Below are 17688 nucleotides of genomic sequence, written 5' to 3' on the forward strand. Positions count from 1 at the left end.
ATTAAATATATTATAATTAAAATATATAATTTAATAAAATTCTTAATAATTAATATTCTTATATGAATTTACTCAAATCATAATATATGATACTATAAACGACACATTAACATAATTATTATTAAATATATTATAATTAAAATATATAATTTAATAAAATTCTTAATAATTAATATTCTTATATGAATTTACTCAAATCATAATATATGATACTATAAAAGATAATTTGAAAAAATTAATATTAAATATATTTTAATTAAAATATATGATTTAATAAAATTTAAAATAATTATAACTAATAAATTATATTATATGAACTTGTATAATTTAAAATAATTATTATTACATATAATTTAATAATAATATATAATTTCATAAAATTCTTGATAATAAATTTTATTATATGAATTTATACAATTTAAAATAATTAATATTAAATATAATTTAATAATGATATATAATTTCATAAAATTCTTAATAATAAAATGTTCTTATATGAATTTACTAAAATCAATATATAACTTGAGAATTATATTCTGCATAGACATAATTAACTTAATATTAAGAAAAGGTTAGATGAAAATGAAATTCTACATCATAATCCATATGTTATATAGTTTTACAACATCAAAAAGTTTGAACATTGATTTTTAATGGTGAGAAAGAAATCTTCTGACCCATTCCAATCAGGCAACAGAAGGTAAACTAAAGAAAACGATCATTTGAGTTGGTTGATCTGGAATTTTACTCAAAGCTTCATACCGCTGATTGTCGGTTAAACCTTCAATTTCCCATAAGGCTGAATATAAATTTGAAGCTTTTTCTTCCATCTTTTGATATTCTTCTGACTTCTGCTGAACTACCACATCCGAGGCAATACTCCTATTGATTTGATCGCCAATGGCCTTGATGTTTTTGGCCAATAAAGTGGCAGCCTCATCAAATGAAGAAGACATATCACGAGCATCAGATTTCTTCTTTCTCTTGTTTGAAGATGAGGAACCCCCTTGGTCTCTATCTCGTTGCGGCCCCGCAGCAGAAACATCTATGTCATCCAAAGAGATGTCAGCTTCGCAGTCATAGAATGAGTTTCTTTCTTCATCCATACCTGTAGTACGTACATCATCAGCATTTATTTCTTCAAGAACATCAGCAGCTATTTGAGCATCTTTCCCAGTTGCTCGATCTCTTGCGTATATGGTAGTAAGCTGGTCGTAGTAAGGGAAAGTACGATATCTGAATTGAGTGGCTTCTTTGTGACTCTAAAAAAATGAGGAAATCATATTAGTCATAAGTTTGGTAAAAATAAGATAATAAAGACTTGAAATAATCTTACCTTTAAATAGGAGTCCCAAACCGCATCTTCACAACAACGAGCTGCCTATGCTCGTCCCAACCAAAACCACTATTGTTTTGGCCATTAAGCATGTCGTAGACGATTGACCACTTCCTTTTTAGTAACCTAATCCTCGATTCAATATTAGGTTTCGCCTTCAACATTGCATTTGGTAAACCCGTTTGTAGCATTCTTTCCAACTCGTTTAAATAACTGGCTTTGAACCCGGTATCAGCATTAAATGTTCCAACATTGTGCAGGTCCACCATGCAAGAAACCAATGATGCATCTTCTTCTGGAACCCATTTTCTTTTGCTTCCTTGAGAAGCTTGAGAAGAAGCATTTGATTCTGGAACACCTGACATAATGATCTTAAGAACAAAAAAGAAAACAAATTATATTAATTACTATTTTAATATCGTGATTCAAAAGGTGAACACTTTATAAAATTATAATTAAGTTCAATATCATGAATATATATGATTCATACCACAAAAAATTTAAAATTATAACAGATGCTGAATGAGAAGAAATTAAATTATAATTCAACAAGTTTAGTACAATACAAAAATAAATACAAAAGTTTCACAAAAGTTTCACAAACTAATTTCTAGATGCTTGCCATTCATCGAACATTTGGTTGGCTAGTTCCATCCTCCAACTAGCCCAAGCATCCGATGGATGAATATTTGTGATATTCAGTTCATCGTCATCCACCACATTACTAGGTAATCCTTCTCCCACCTCCGCTTCAATAGGATCAATACTCATATAGGTTCGAATAAAATTATGGAGCAAACAACATGCAATAATAATTCTATTGTGCACCCTTACAGGATAGAACCATGGACTCCTAAGTATTCCCCATCTAAGTTTTAATAAGCGAAAGCATCTTTCAATAACATTACGTGCTGAGGCATGTTTCATATTAAAAAACTCTTGCGGAGAACTTGGCAGATAACCCTAACGCCACTCGTTCAAATGATATCGATGTCCTATAAATGGTGCAAGAAATCCCTCACAATTTGTGTATCCAGCATCAACTAGATAATAACAACCTATAAAATAATTTTTTTTTAAAATGATTAATTCAACACACAAAGTTTGATCTTAATGAACAATTCAAAGTCATCTAACTATACACTTTACCATGAGGAACTTTTAGTCCATGTCTTCTACTAATGGCATCTCAAAGAACCCGTCCATCGGTAACTGAACCTTCCCAACCAGGAAGAACATAAACAAATTGCATCTCAGGTGTACAAACACCTAGCATATTTGTTGCTATGTCACCTTTTTGCGTTCGATATCTAGGTTTATCAACTGTTGGAACCCTAATCTTGATGTGGGTTCCATCAAGAGCACCTAAGCAATTCTATATCACATGATATAAAACCTTGAGTTAGAATACTAATTTAAATCTAAAAGACCTAAATGTTGTACAAGCTATATATAAAACTCAGTCCAATACCTTAAACCATTTCCACCTTGTGTCAGAAGAATCGGCTGTAATTGGCTCCGGCTTTTTAAATAACACATCTTGTAAGCGTATGACAGCATTTAAAACACTATGAAATGCCCTACTAACAGTTTCCCCAGACCTTTTAAAGTGATGCTTGATAACTCAATTTTTCATGTGATGGGAGATGATATGTAAAAACATTGCTACTTGCTCATCAACAAGCATGAACCTTGACGACTTCAATCCCCCTATCGATTCTAACATCTCACATAGTTTAAAAAAGGCAGCTCTATTCATCCTAAGTTGTTCAATACAGGTCTCGTCACTAGCATATACAAGCCTTTTCACATAATCCCGTTTTGCATAAAAATCTAAGGTATAAGACCTAATCCTTGGTCTATGTAGGCTAAGGCTGGCACCCATTCTAGATAAGAACCAAATCGCAATTCTACAGATTTCCAACCATATTGTCACAGCAATACCAATACTTTTACGCCTCACACTTTGTGCAATTAAAGGCAGACAAGCCATTACTGCAACATTTAGAAGACACATTATAACTAAACTCACGAATTTAGAACACACGAAGTAAAAAAATATCTATTAAATGATATCGTTGCAACTTTAATTTCATTTCTTTATCAATCACCCAAATAATAATGAAAGATAATATATTTAATTACATTTTAAATATATTAAAATTTAATATAATATGTATAATTGACCTAAAATTAATTGACCTAAAATTAATTGTTGGAATTTGTTAGATTATAACTAAACTCATTATAATTTAAAATTATAAAGCATGTTCAAAGTTTGAACATTTCATTTCGTATAAATATATTGATTAGTTAATTAAAGCATGTTCAATGTTTGAACATTGATTAGTTTGGACATTTAAATTTAAATTTAAATTTAATTTCGTATAATGAAATTGAAGGTTTAATAAAGCATGTTCAAAGTTTGATCATTGATTAATTTTTTTATTGATGATTAGTTTAATTAAGGTTTTCTAATTTCAAAATAAATAAAATGAAGAATGAACATTTGGTTTAATAATGAAATTGAAGTTTTATAACTTTTATAACATTTTAAATTTAAATTTCATTTTGTAAAAATATATATAACTTTTATCTCATTTACATGTACAAATTATTATTAATAGTATTGTATTTGCAATTATGATTGGAAAAGATTGAAATCTAGTATTGTATTTACATGTACAAATAATTGTGATTTAAGCCCATTATTTGTAGGCATACTGCTCTTTAAGATTGAACATAATTAAAGGTTGAACATAATTATTATTATTTGAATAATATCAATTAAAGGTTGAACATAATTATATATTAGTATCAAATTTGTATCACATTGATTTTATGTACGCTTTCACTAATAAATTATATATTAGTAAAAAGTTGGTGCATTGGTACACCAATAATTTGAATACATACTACTTTTTTTAAAAAAAAAAATTACCTATTAGTAAAAACATATAACCTATTTTAAATTCAAAAAGTTTTCAACTTTAGATTTGAATATATACTACTTTCTTTTAAAAAAAATTTAATATTTTTTTAATAAGCTAGAAAAGAAAAATATCAAATAAAAGATAAAGGCCATAAGACATTGGGGTATGGTTCATTGTTGCTGCAAATGAATAAAGGAAAGAAAAAGTGTGTGTGTGCCATTTCGAGTCATTCACGTACAAATTGGTGATAAAAAAGAACAATAATTATGCAGCAATAACCATAACCATACAAACAAAAGCTATAATAAGCAATACAAACATACAAACAAAACCATACAAAGGAAACAACAAAAGCTGCTACAACAATACAAACATGCAATCGGGGAAAACATACAAACAAAACCATGAATACCAATGGAAAACTAACTTGTAATGAGCAAATCGGGGACGACTGCGATGAAGAAGTGTTGGAACAAAGAACCTGTAATGAGAAAAGGGAAATCGATTAAGTGTTGAGAGACAACAAAAATCAATAAAGAGGATCCTCTTCAATTTTATTCATTTAATAATTCCAACATTAAATCAGTTTTTGGTTCATCATCCAATAACCAAAGCAGCCTCTCTTTTAGTAACCAGTCCTTTAGATTATTAAATATACCAACTTGGCAGCTTTGAATATATATGATTCAAAATCAATATTACAGCAAACATTATGAAAACAAGATAAAAACAAAGGAAATGGGTGATTCCGCAAAATCTATTCAACTAAACAACAAATAAACTGTTAAAGAGTAATTAACGAATTCGATCCTCTTCCGCGTTAAGGCCGTGTGTGAATTCATACATGAAATCTTTAGGATGGAACCAAACAATCAAATTCATATATATTCACATTTGACTTGCAGGGTAGGATTAAAAACGAAGACTATAAAATGTCAACTCTGCATCATAGACTGAGTTTAGCTGTTATGTTTTTACGTAATTTTGCTTGCCATACATTAAATGGTCAAACTACATCCATTTCTAACTTCAAAACCAAACATTTACCAACCCTTTAAACCATTTTTTTAAAAGAAGAGGAATAATGAAGTTTATTTCAATATTATTAACTGATATTTTCAAAATTCATACAAAATAAGCATTTTCAAAGTTAGAAAATAAGTAACAAAAAAATTCAGAATAAATGACTTGTCGGTATCAAGAAATTAAGATCCAACACAAAACAGAAAAGAAAAAGAATTATATGCCCTAGGAAGTTTAATACCTAACACACAAGAAAATACCATTACTCCTTACTCATAAAGAATGATTTATTCCTAGTGATGACAATTGAGAACTCATCACATCGCATGCATCAAAAAATGACAACTTAAAGATCACACCTCAGGTTTCTCCCACATTATGCAGTGACAAATAATTTGAAGATAAAGATCCACGACAATTTAAGACATCAAGATGCTCCAAATTTAAGAATATTAAGTCCTAATCTTCCCAATTTTATGGAGATTAAGTATGCAGTAATTGCACAGTTCATTTTTCAACATTTCCTCTATTTTGCTTATGTTTACTTTTGCTTGGTGATAATAACCCCACTCATACACCCTATCTAATTGAGATATACTATCCTATCAATTGAAGTTGCATCTAGATAATGTAACTGGCACCAACAATCTTCGCTTTTGATAGTTTTTATTGAAGACATTTACAAATTTCAAACAAGGAAAATATGGTCTTCAACACAACATTTCCTGTTAAACCAATCCAAACAGCTATGAATAATCACTATGAAATCAATCATGGTATTACCCAATAAAGAAAAAAATGAGGTGTTCGAATAACATAGATTTTCAATTCCCTTTAAACGGTTCTCCAAACCAATAAAGATTGTACCAATACCTTATCCAGATTATTTACATTCTATCTTAGTTACCATTATTTTATCTAGATTTTAGGTGAGTATCGAATATGAATATGCAAGTATACTCAATTTTCTTTGTTATTTTATATTCTTGAAGATCATATCCTATAGTTATGTCCAAATAAGTATCAAATACTACCAGATCCACTCTCCAACTCCAGCAAACACAATTAATTTATTTACTTTGCATGATTCAATGCAGGAGGTGGTTTCCATTCAATATGTCTCAATATGTACAACAACAATAATCCATCAACTATGTATATAAACATTATTGAATCACATTACTAAAAAACTAATAAATAGGAAAATAATGCGGTGTATAGGACGATTTGTAAGATTGCACTTTGTTCTAATATTTCTAATTTTATTACATATATATTAATTTTTCAGATGATTCTTCAATTGAATTTATACAAACAAAGAGAAAGAGAGATCACTGAATCACCGATCACGTAAGGATTCATTTAGAACAAATTGGAAACACACTGTTATGGAACAAAATAGAAAGCCAGAAGAAAAGCAGAAAAAGAAAGGAGGACAGAAACAGCAGAGAATTCAGAAGAAAATAAAAGAAATAGAGACAGAATAGCAAGGAGGAGGAGAAAGGAAGAAGGGAGACGAAACAGATTTAATTCATCAAAAATGCCTTAAAAAATACATAAAGAGGATTACATTGTCAGAAACAAGATGACACAAGGACAAAGGAATAAAGAGGATTCAAATGAGAAACACAAATAACTATCGTTTGAATCGAACACTACTGAAAGTTAGATAACAAGAAAGCATAAAAACAAACTGATCAACCAATTGATCAACCAAAATCAGCAGCAGCACAATGAAAGCAGTGTAATAGGGTAATCGTTCAAGATTCATACCTCAACAAAAACCAAACGCCGAGACCGTAGAGAAAAAAATGAAGCAATGGATTTCGGGTAAAGAAATGGGAGACCGAGAGAGAGAATCGGTAAAGAAATGGGAGGAGAAATGATGAGGATAGAAAAAGGAGAGGGTGAAGGTCGATTTCGGGTAGGGAGGGAGGGTAAAACAGAGACTTGGGAAGGGAAGCCGGACGTAATGGGTAAGCGTCGATTTGGGAAGGGAATAGAAAAGCTGTGAATTTGGGGATTAGGTCGGTATTGTAATAGGCGCGTAATACCGATTACAGCGAACCAAACGCCGGAATAGGTGGGTAATGTAATAGGCGCGTAATCGGGGCGTAATGGATTACCTATTACACTGAACCAAACACGCTGATGTGTTAACATTTTTATAGGTCTCACTAAAAGCAATATTTAAGTGTAAAAATAGAAAAATAAAAATATATGTCAATGTTTTAATATTATATAGTTATTATAACAATAATTATAAAAAAACCAATCCCTTAATTTTCGTATATTAAAAAATTAAAAAAAATTATAAAATAATTCTTAAATGCATGTTTTTACTTTCAAAAAATGTTTTTGATTTTTTTCTTGGAAATTTTGAATAATGGCTAAGATATTCAAAAATACCAAATATAACTTCACATATTTGAATTCCTTGATCGGTCAACGTCAAACTTAATATTTTAAAAAAATATTTCTTACTTTACCAAATTACAATAGAAATTCATATTACATTTAGGAAAAATGTGTAATTTCTTTTACATTCCTCTTCCATTTCTTCTATATATCAATCTTGCACCGGAGGGTGGTTGTTGTTCTAGAAAAATTTGTCAGCCATCAAAACAGTAACTATCAAACTAAAACTTTATTTTATTTTTATATAAATTTTTAATAAACATATTTCTTAATCTAGATATTATTAACTCTTTAATTAAGTTGGTGTAAGAAAAGATAAAAAATAATAATTTTTTTTGTAAGTATTTATGTCTTTTAATAACTTTATAATTTTTTAAATTAAATAACTTAAAATACAATTTTAAAAATGTTTAAGTTTAATGTTGCAATGTTTTTCAAAAGCATCTTTGGGGTCAAAAGCATTATTAGAGCAATAAGTGATGTAAAATAGGGGCAAAATACCAAAAAAAGCTCTATATTTTTTAAATTTATCGAAATGGGCCCGGTATTTTATTATTTACCGAAATGAGTCATTTTTCTCGAAATCGCGTTCACGCCAGCGTGATGTCAGGGGACGTGTTAGCAAATCGCATCCACATCAGCGCGATTTACTTACGTGGACACAAATCGCGCCTACAAGGACGCGATTTGCTGACACGTCCCCTGACATCGCGCTGACGTGGACGCTATTTCGGGGAAAATGGCCCATTCCGGTAAATAATAAAATACCGGGCCTATTTCGGTAAATTTTAAAAAAATAAGGCTTTTATGTGTAATTTGTCTCTTTTTTTAGTATTTTGCCCCTAATAATACATATTAATGTATACTATTATAGCTCAAATTGTCAATCCGTCTATACTATTGTACTAATAATATATATTAATGTAATATTGAAGAGTTAATTGATTAAAAAAATAAATGCAACAAGTACAAAAAATATTCAAAATTATTATCAACAAGATTTGAACCAAGGTACTAAGAGAAAAGAGCAAGCATCTTAACCAACTAAGCTAAACTAATTAATTGACATATTATATTATCTTAATTATATTACTTACGTTCTAATGATTTATCGGATCTATTCCATACACGTGTCAAATCAGAAAAAATAATACAACAATTCTGTAAAAAAATCCAGTGTTTACTTCAAATAAATAAGGAAAATAATGATTTGAATGTTTTAAAATTCAATTTTAAACCGAAAAAATCAAAATTTAGAGGCAAAAAAGGATCTTTTTCGATGAAAACTGCGGCAAACCGCCTTCGGCCATTTGTCAGTGCGTAGATCTCGAAAAGTTATTCGAAATAAAAAAAATCGTCTCAATTGGACAACTGAGCCAAAAGTTATGACCTTTCAAAGTTTTCCAAGCTAAAAAACATAAACTGTTCATGAATTATTGCTTCCACGTCAACAAATCGCGCTTACGTGGACGCGATTTGTTGCCATGTAAGTAATCGCGCTGACGTGGACGCGATTTGCTAACACATCCCCTAACATCGCGCTGATGTGGATGCGATTTCGGAGAAAATAGCCCATTCCAATAAATAATAAAATACCATGCCTATTTCGATAAATTTTAAAAAAATAGGGCTTTTATGTGTAATTTACCCGTAAAATAGTTCATTTTTAGTTTAAAAGTATTTTTAAACCAAGACGCAAAAACATTTTTAGAGTTAAATTATATTTTTAACATTTATTTATAATCTAATGTACTTTATGTAATTTTTATATTGAGTATACAATTATTTCGTTATTAAAATTTATTTTAAATATATAATATTATATATTTGAATTGATAATGTCTATATTTTAATATTTAAAAATATGGGTTTATATATTAAAATAAAAATTAACAAATAACTAAATTAATTGTTTAAAAATATCTAAAAGTTTATTTTTATCATTATAATATTGGTGATGATTGCCAAATGATAGTTTTATACAAGTAAGCCTTAACAATTTATATTTCATATATTAAACTTAATCATGAATTATAATAAATTATTTTTTATATTTTTATTGAAATATCAATTTAAATATCTTTATATCTTTATATTTGAATTATAATATTTTTATTGAAATAGCAAAACATTAACACATTTAAACATTTATATATTTTTATTTTATAAGATCATATTTAAAATAAATATTTTATTTTTTAAAAATACTTTTTAACAACATAATAAACACTTAAATATTCAATAAAGTTTTTTGAAAAGTAATACTAAATTAATATTGATGATTAAATTAGATGATTTGAACTCTTTGGTATTAATAATAGATAATGTCACCTTTGGTATTAATTATATATATTTTCATAAAATATTTAATGTGAAATTTGTACTTTGAAATTGCCTAAGAACCTAAATTATCAATTTATTTTTGGTGTTAACATCGCTAATTAATTGCTAAAATGAATTAATAAAAATTTAACACGTATAATTTTATCCAAATCATAAAGTCCACCTGGATAATATAATATTATATGAGAAACTAAATAAAACAAAAAAAATCAAATTAAAAACAAATAACTAAACATATAATTAATAAAAAAGAAGTAAATATTAAACATAACCGTTATCTTTTTTATTTAAGTAAATGATTATCTTCCAATGATTTTTTTATTTGAAACAATATTTTTAGTTTATTTTTAAATAATATATTTTATTATCCATGAAAGTACAATAATTTTATATAAGTTTAATATTTATTTTTTTATTAACCATATGTTTAGTTATTTATTTTTTAATTTAATTTAATTTTTTTGTTTTATTTAATTTTTCAGGTAATATTATATTATTCATGTGATATTATTCTTATATTATATATCTTGGCTAAACTACCTAGTTAGTCACTCAACTTTTAGGGCATTTTCATTTTGGTCATCCCAAATTTTTTTTTACGTATTAATTAGGGTAAAAAAAATTAAGGATTAAAGTGAAAAATTGGTAGAAAATAAAATAATACATTAAAAAATGTGTCATATTGTACTTGTTTACATCATTATCAAAAGTTCTAAACTTTTTTTAATTTTAATTTTTAAAACATCAAAATCAATTAAATAAATTATTGAAATTTTTTATCCCTTGATAGTATCAACTAATTTGTTACTATAATATTGAAATAATTTAATTTAATCTCCTAAAATTTAAAATTTTGTTTTATGTTTCCAACTTAAAATCAAATCATATAATTCATCTTTAATAATTGTCTACAAAATCAAAAAAATTCTTTTGATTATATGATCTTGCATCTTCCATCCTAAGCTAAAAAGAGAAAATGAAAAATTCTTACAATTAATTTAATTAATTAATTTTATCTTCCATGCCAAACAAAACATATAATTGTTTTCATCATTTTTTTATCCAAATGGAGAACAAGCAATTAATTCAATTAATTGAATGATTTTTTCTTTCCTTTTAGCTTAACTTGAAATATTTAAGATTATATAATAAAAAAATTAAGTTTCATAGACAATGATTAAATGAGTTATTTGAATTGATTTTGTTAAAGGTAATATGTAAATATAAAATAAAATTTAAATTTAAAAGGATATTAAATTAATTAATTTCAATATTATAGTAACAAATCACTTTAATCCTTAATTTTTTTTACTCGAATCAAGACTTAAAAAATATTTTTCCTGTGATTAAAATGAAAGTTACCTATAAATTGGGTGTGTGATCAAAATGAAAGTGTAAACGAGATGTGGATATGATTTGGCGTCCTCCATTAGAGATTTAACGGTTGGGTGAGTAGAATGAAAGCTTTCTATAAGTTGGATGATGAAAGTGTAGGAATTTTATTTTTGTGATCAAAATGAAAATACCCTAACATTTAGGTGATTAATTAGGCAGTTTACCCTATATATATATATGTGTATATTTGTTTTCACTGTGTGATATAATCTGGTAGATGGGAAGTATATGAAAACCTGTTGTTTTAACAAGAAGCAATCCGTCTTTAAGAACAGAAGGTCTGTAAGTATCACAATTTTCCGCTGCCCTTGTTCATCTCAAATTTACAAGAAAAAGTCATGAATGGTGTCCCTACAAAAGCAGCTAAAGCCATTAACTTTCTTAACCAAAATCGACTTAGAGGTATTAAATCTTTGTGCAATAGTGGTGAACTTCAACAAGAGTCCAAGTTGATTCAATTAGATTCTTCATTTTACATGCAAATTTTGCAGCTTTGCATCGATTCTAAAGCCAAAAAGCAAGCCCTTCTAGCTCACAGTCAAATTATAAAAAAAGGGTATTCTTCAAATGTCCATTTAGGTACCAAATTAATTATTTTCTATGCCAAATTTGGTAACATGGTGGCTGCAAAGAAGGTGTTTGATAAAATGGCTGAAAGAACTGTTGTGTCATGGACAGCAATGATATCAGGGTATTCCCAAAATGGGTTTTTTGAGAATGCTTTGTTGGTGTTTGCAGAGATGAGAAAAGCAGGTTTTAAGGGTAACCAGTTTAGTTATGGGAGTGCACTGAAAGCTAGTACCGGTTTGAGATATTTTAAAGGTGGGATGCAAATTCAAGGGTGTATTGAGAAAGGGAGGTTTGTTGGCAACTTGTTTGTTCAGAGTGGGTTACTTGATCTGCACGCAAAGTGTGGAAACATGGAGGATGCGAGTCGGTTGTTTTATGGAATGGGAAAAAGGGATTTGGTTTCTTGGAACGTGATGATTGGTGGATTTGTTCTTCAGGGTCTTGCTGACAAAGCATTTCAGTTGCTCCGACAAATGATGAGAGAAGGTTGGCTTTCATTCCTCGTTTTTATAGAGCAACAAGTACTTGCTTTGCGTTTTTGGATTATATTTTGTTGAACTTAAAGCGGAAGACATTTAAATGTTCAGTGGTTTACAAGAGAGAGAGAGGTTAAATTTGATGGTGGGAAATAACTGTAATGTATAAACTAATCAGGACATACATCAATAAGAACACTTGTGAATTACGTACGTCAAATTTTAAATGTCTGAAAGTTACTATCCATATCTTCATAACGACTAAGTCTTTGTTTTCTCCATTAGCATATTGTTCATATTATTCACAGTTTATCAATTTCCTTAGTGACATTGTCTTATTTTGACTGCTCTTATTGCATAGTCTGTTCCACTTTCAATTAATGTTAAAAAATCACCTTGTCTCTGAAACACTCTGCTTCAATAGGAAATGTCCCTGATTGCTTCACATTGGGCGGTGTTTTGAGAGTCTCCTTTGGAGATGATGGTATTATGAAGATCGGACAAGTTCATGGACTGATACAGCAACTAGGGTTTGAATCACATAATGTGTTGGCTGCATCACTTGTTGATGCTTATTCTAAATGTGGAAGTTTGCAGTGTGCTTTTAAGTTGTATAAAAACATGCCTATGAAAGACATTATATCTTGCACGGCCTTGATCACTAGCTTCGCACGTGAAGACAAACACAATAGAGATGCTTTGGATCTCTTTAAGGAAATAAATTCACTGCAAGTGGAAATGGATGATATGATATTATGCTCTGTTCTTAACGTATGTGCTAATGTAGCAGACTTGAAGTTGGGAAGGCAGATTCATGCTTGTTATTTGAAATGTCAACCTACGAATGACGTGGCAATGGGCAATGCTCTAATTGACATGTATGCAAAATGTGGGGCAATAAAAGATGCTAACAAGGTGTTTAATGAAATGGATGAGAGAAATGTGATTTCGTGGACATCACTTATTGCTGGGTACGGAAAGCATGGATATGGACATGAGGCAATTGCATTATATGAGAAAATGGAGCATGAAAGGATGAAGCCTAATGGTGTAACTTTTTTGTCCCTCCTTTTTGCTTGCAGTCATACTGGGTTGATTAACAAAGGTTCAGAGTTGTTTAATGCAATGGTCAGCAAATACGGGATATTTCCCCAAGCTGAGCATCTTTCCTGCATGGTGGATCTCTTTGCACGTGGAGGGCAGTTAGAAGCTGCTTATGAACTGATACGTTTGATGAATATTGAGCCTACCTCATCACTTTGGGGTGCCATTCTTGGGGCTAGTAACATCTATGGCAACATGAACTTGGGAGAAGAGGCGGCCACACATCTTTTCAATATGGACCCAGAGAAGTCAGTTAACTACATTGCTTTAGCTGGTTTATATGCAGGAGCTGGTGCATGGGAAAATGCTTGGGAGGCACGTAAATTAATGGAGGAAAGAAGTGCTATTAAGGATCCAGGATACAGCCTTCTCAGCTCTGCAGATAAGTAAATGATGCTTTTGCAGCCAAGTCGAAATGGTCAAGTTGTCTTATTATTGTTAAAGTGGGAGATACACAGCTGTATTTACAACTCTCCAAGACACTTAAACTCGCAGTGATGGTTAAGAAGAGATGGAGCAATGGTTTGTTTATTTTCATTCTACTGGAAGGACATCAATCTGCTCCTTCTAGTAGCTGGACAGCTTCGGAACATCTAGTTATATGCATACCCTGAGATGTCAAATATGCATCACATTTTCACTTTATATATGCTAAATGGCTTCCCTTTTTGGGTTAGTTGCTTTCTAAGTCACAGACAGTTTGTCTTGTTTGGTGGAACATCAAGCACGGATGAAAACATAAATCATATCAAATACTAACCTCAATTACTCAAAAATAAATGGTCATGCTTAGTAACAAGTTAAAAATCATGCTTCAGTTATATTTTTCTTTAAAAAAAAGAATCTATCATGACTAAACAAGCACACGCAAACCAAATAAAATAATTAAATCAAGTACAGGCAAGGGCATTAGTCACTAATTAAAACCATATAAAATAAAATCTTAAATTTGAACTTACATTAATAAATAAAACAGTTATGTAATTAAAATTAAATCGCATAGGTGACAAACTACAAAACACCAAAAAATGAATTACACCGTTCAATAAAAATGCACCGGTCAACGTGAGAACCTTCTCCCCTTTTAATCTAAAATCGAATGGGTAAATTTAGTTATTTACTTCTTTTTGTTATTACTTTACAATTTCATCCAAGTGTTTATGTTAAAAACAATCTGTTAAAAGTTATATTGATTTAGTGGATGATATAAATTGGTTACTATGTGTTTGAGTTTCAAACTTTGCATCTATCAATTAAATAGTTGTTAATTCTGGTGGGGTTTCGCTAAAAACTCGAAATTAAAGCATCGTTTGTATACCATTACACATACTAACAAGTATTTTGTACTTTTAAACACACACACATATATATATATATAAAATCCATGATCTAATTATCCATTTATCAACTTTGATTACATTTTCTTAAAATTCTATTACATATATTATGATGTAAATAATCATTCACCTTATTAATGATTTAAGTCATTTTGATATAACCCTCGATTGAGTTTCATTTACACCAACCATATAATGCATTTAAGAGAACACTTTTAACTCTTAGTGGAAACTATGATTTGGTATATATAAGTTAAGCTACACCATGCATAAATTGTATACCCAATATATGTAGTCATATATTTACTTGAGATTAAAGTTAAAATGAACGTCACAAGTCAATTGATCTACAAACAAATTTAAGGTCGTTCAACTTGGTCTAGTTTAATATATTGTTAATTTAAATTGATACATCTATCTCTACTGGGGAATCACTCCAATTTTTGATAACTAAGACAAACTATCTCTTTTTACCGACTTTAAATGAAATGAATAGTCAATTACATAAAATAATATTTATCTATCTACTATATATAAATGTACCAACTCTAAAATTGCAAATGATGAAGGACACATACACCTTTAATAATTTTTAATTAATTATTATATCTTACTTTTATTTAAAATTAATGTGAAATTTAATATCTAAACTATATATCAATGCAATATTTGTGATTTTTCTTTTCCAATTTGATAACTCTAGAATCATTCTGTTAACCATTTTACCCCCTCCCAAAAATCACATGACATTATATGATGAATGAAAAATTGCCACATGTAAAATTCATACCATAATTTTTAAATGATGTGGAAATATTAAAATTAAATGAATTTCTCTTCCCTACGTGTGCAAAAAAGATTTTTCTTTTTGCTTTGGTAAATATTTTCAATCTCCAAATCCCTTTTTCACCCTCCTTTCTCCGACGAACCAAAGCCACCCTTGTGGATGCTCTCTTCTGCCATTTGAATCTCCACTCCAACAAAAAATCGAGAACCAACTACGAGTCTTTCTTTTCTCTTCAACCTCACTCGTTTGGATTTCTCGAAAACAAAATAGAAAATATGAAAATCCAGATAGAGTTTTAGATTATCCTTGAGTTGGTCTACACTGGTGATTGTCCGATGAACCTCCAAACAAAGTCATAGCTTCTTCGAAACTCCTTCATTGTCTTCACCGTTCTGATTTTCAAAGGGAATTCCACAATGTCGATAATTCGAGAAGAGACGAAAATCGGTTCTTTTATTTTTGAGTTTTCATTTTGGGGGGCTTTTTTTCTTTTCCTTTTTGTATTTGGTTCTTTGATTCTTCCAGCCTGATGTAAATAATCACTAGCAGCTTTTGGCAGGTCAAAGTTGTATATGCTAATAGTTTCTCGAAAATCAATCCCTTTGGCTGCAATATTCTTTGCTCTCTTTTTTTCAAATAACGACAATTTCCCCTTTGCTGCAAATTTCCATTCACATAAAAATGGTGATGAAGAAAAAATCGAGTCCCTGGAATGGTGTTATGTATTTTTCATTTTGCTTCAAATTTTCTCCATGTTGGAATTTGGAAATGGTCACCGGAATATGAAATTTCTTGACGGAGTTCGGAAAATTATGAACTCTGATGGTCGGAGTTCATGTTCCGAAGAACAATAAAATGAAATAATGGAAAAGTAAAAAAAAAAAAGCATGCGTGTTATTGGATCGGAAATTTTTGTTGGTTGTCCCATTAATTGTTATGGTAATAAAATATTGGGATAAGGGTGTGAAAATCTTTTAAACTTAAAAAGAAAAAACAAAAAAGTAATTTTTTTTTTCGCTCAATTAGATATTTGAATTTTTAAAATACATAAAAAAAACTCTTAAACTTTTTTAAAGAAAATAATTAAAACCTTTCTTTTTACACTTAATTGGATAATTTAATTTTTAAAATACATTAAAAATGCCTTTAAACTTTTTCAATAAAAGTAATTAAGCTCCTAAATTTTTTTTGCACTTAATTTGTTACTTGAACTGTAAAATTAATCAAAAGAACTCTTTGATCATTAATTTTAACAGTTAGTCCTTAAAGTTAATCACCCCTAATTTTTTTCAGTTAAAGCCACCTCATGTCACAAGTTTGATGTGACATATGGCAAAACAATTATAAAAACATCAATAAGAATTATCAAATTTTAATAAAAAATAAAAAATAGAAAAAAATTAATAAAATCGTAAAAAAATATAAAATATTGTAACATTTTATAAAAATCATAAAAAATATAAAATGCATCAAAAAGACCTATTAACCATTAATTTTAACTGTTGATTGTTAAAGTTAACAATTCTCAATTTTTTTAATTAAAGCCATCATGTGTCACAACACAGTGTGACATGTGGTGAAAAATGATAAATAAATATCAATAAAAGTTATAGAAAAATTACAAAATGCTTCTTTTAATATGATAATTTTTATAATTTTTTAAGAATTTTATATTTCGTTATATTTTTTTATAATTTCCTTACGACTTTATAAAATTTTATAATTTTTTCTATATTTCTATATATTTTATAAAAAATTTTACTATTTTTTATAAAATTTTACATTTTTTTATATGTTTTTAACAATTTTTATAACTTTTTTTTTCTAATTTTAAATATTTTTATTAAAATTTAATCATTTTTATAACTTTTATTGATTTTTTATCATTTTTTTCCACATGTCATGCCGTGGTTGTGACATGTGGTAGCTTTGACTGAAAAAAATTAGTGGTAGTTCAAGTACCCAA

The 17688-nt window shown here is 28.9% G+C and overlaps 1 protein-coding gene across 1 annotated transcript; it reads left to right on the plus strand.

Annotated features, from left to right (window-relative positions):
• The first annotated feature begins 11447 nt into the window (after nt 1-11447).
• On the plus strand, nt 11448-14290 carry LOC107902044 (pentatricopeptide repeat-containing protein At3g20730). Its single transcript, XM_016828289.2, has 2 exons — nt 11448-12504; nt 12919-14290. Exons 1-2 carry the CDS (start codon nt 11787-11789, stop codon nt 13986-13988), a joined length of 1788 nt encoding a protein of 595 aa, XP_016683778.1. The 5' UTR covers nt 11448-11786; the 3' UTR covers nt 13989-14290.
• The last annotated feature ends 3398 nt before the right edge of the window (nt 14291-17688 follow it).

The sequence above is a fragment of the Gossypium hirsutum genome, chromosome D06 (assembly GCF_007990345.1).
Source record: "Gossypium hirsutum isolate 1008001.06 chromosome D06, Gossypium_hirsutum_v2.1, whole genome shotgun sequence".
In the NCBI taxonomy this organism is placed as follows: domain Eukaryota; kingdom Viridiplantae; phylum Streptophyta; class Magnoliopsida; order Malvales; family Malvaceae; genus Gossypium; species Gossypium hirsutum.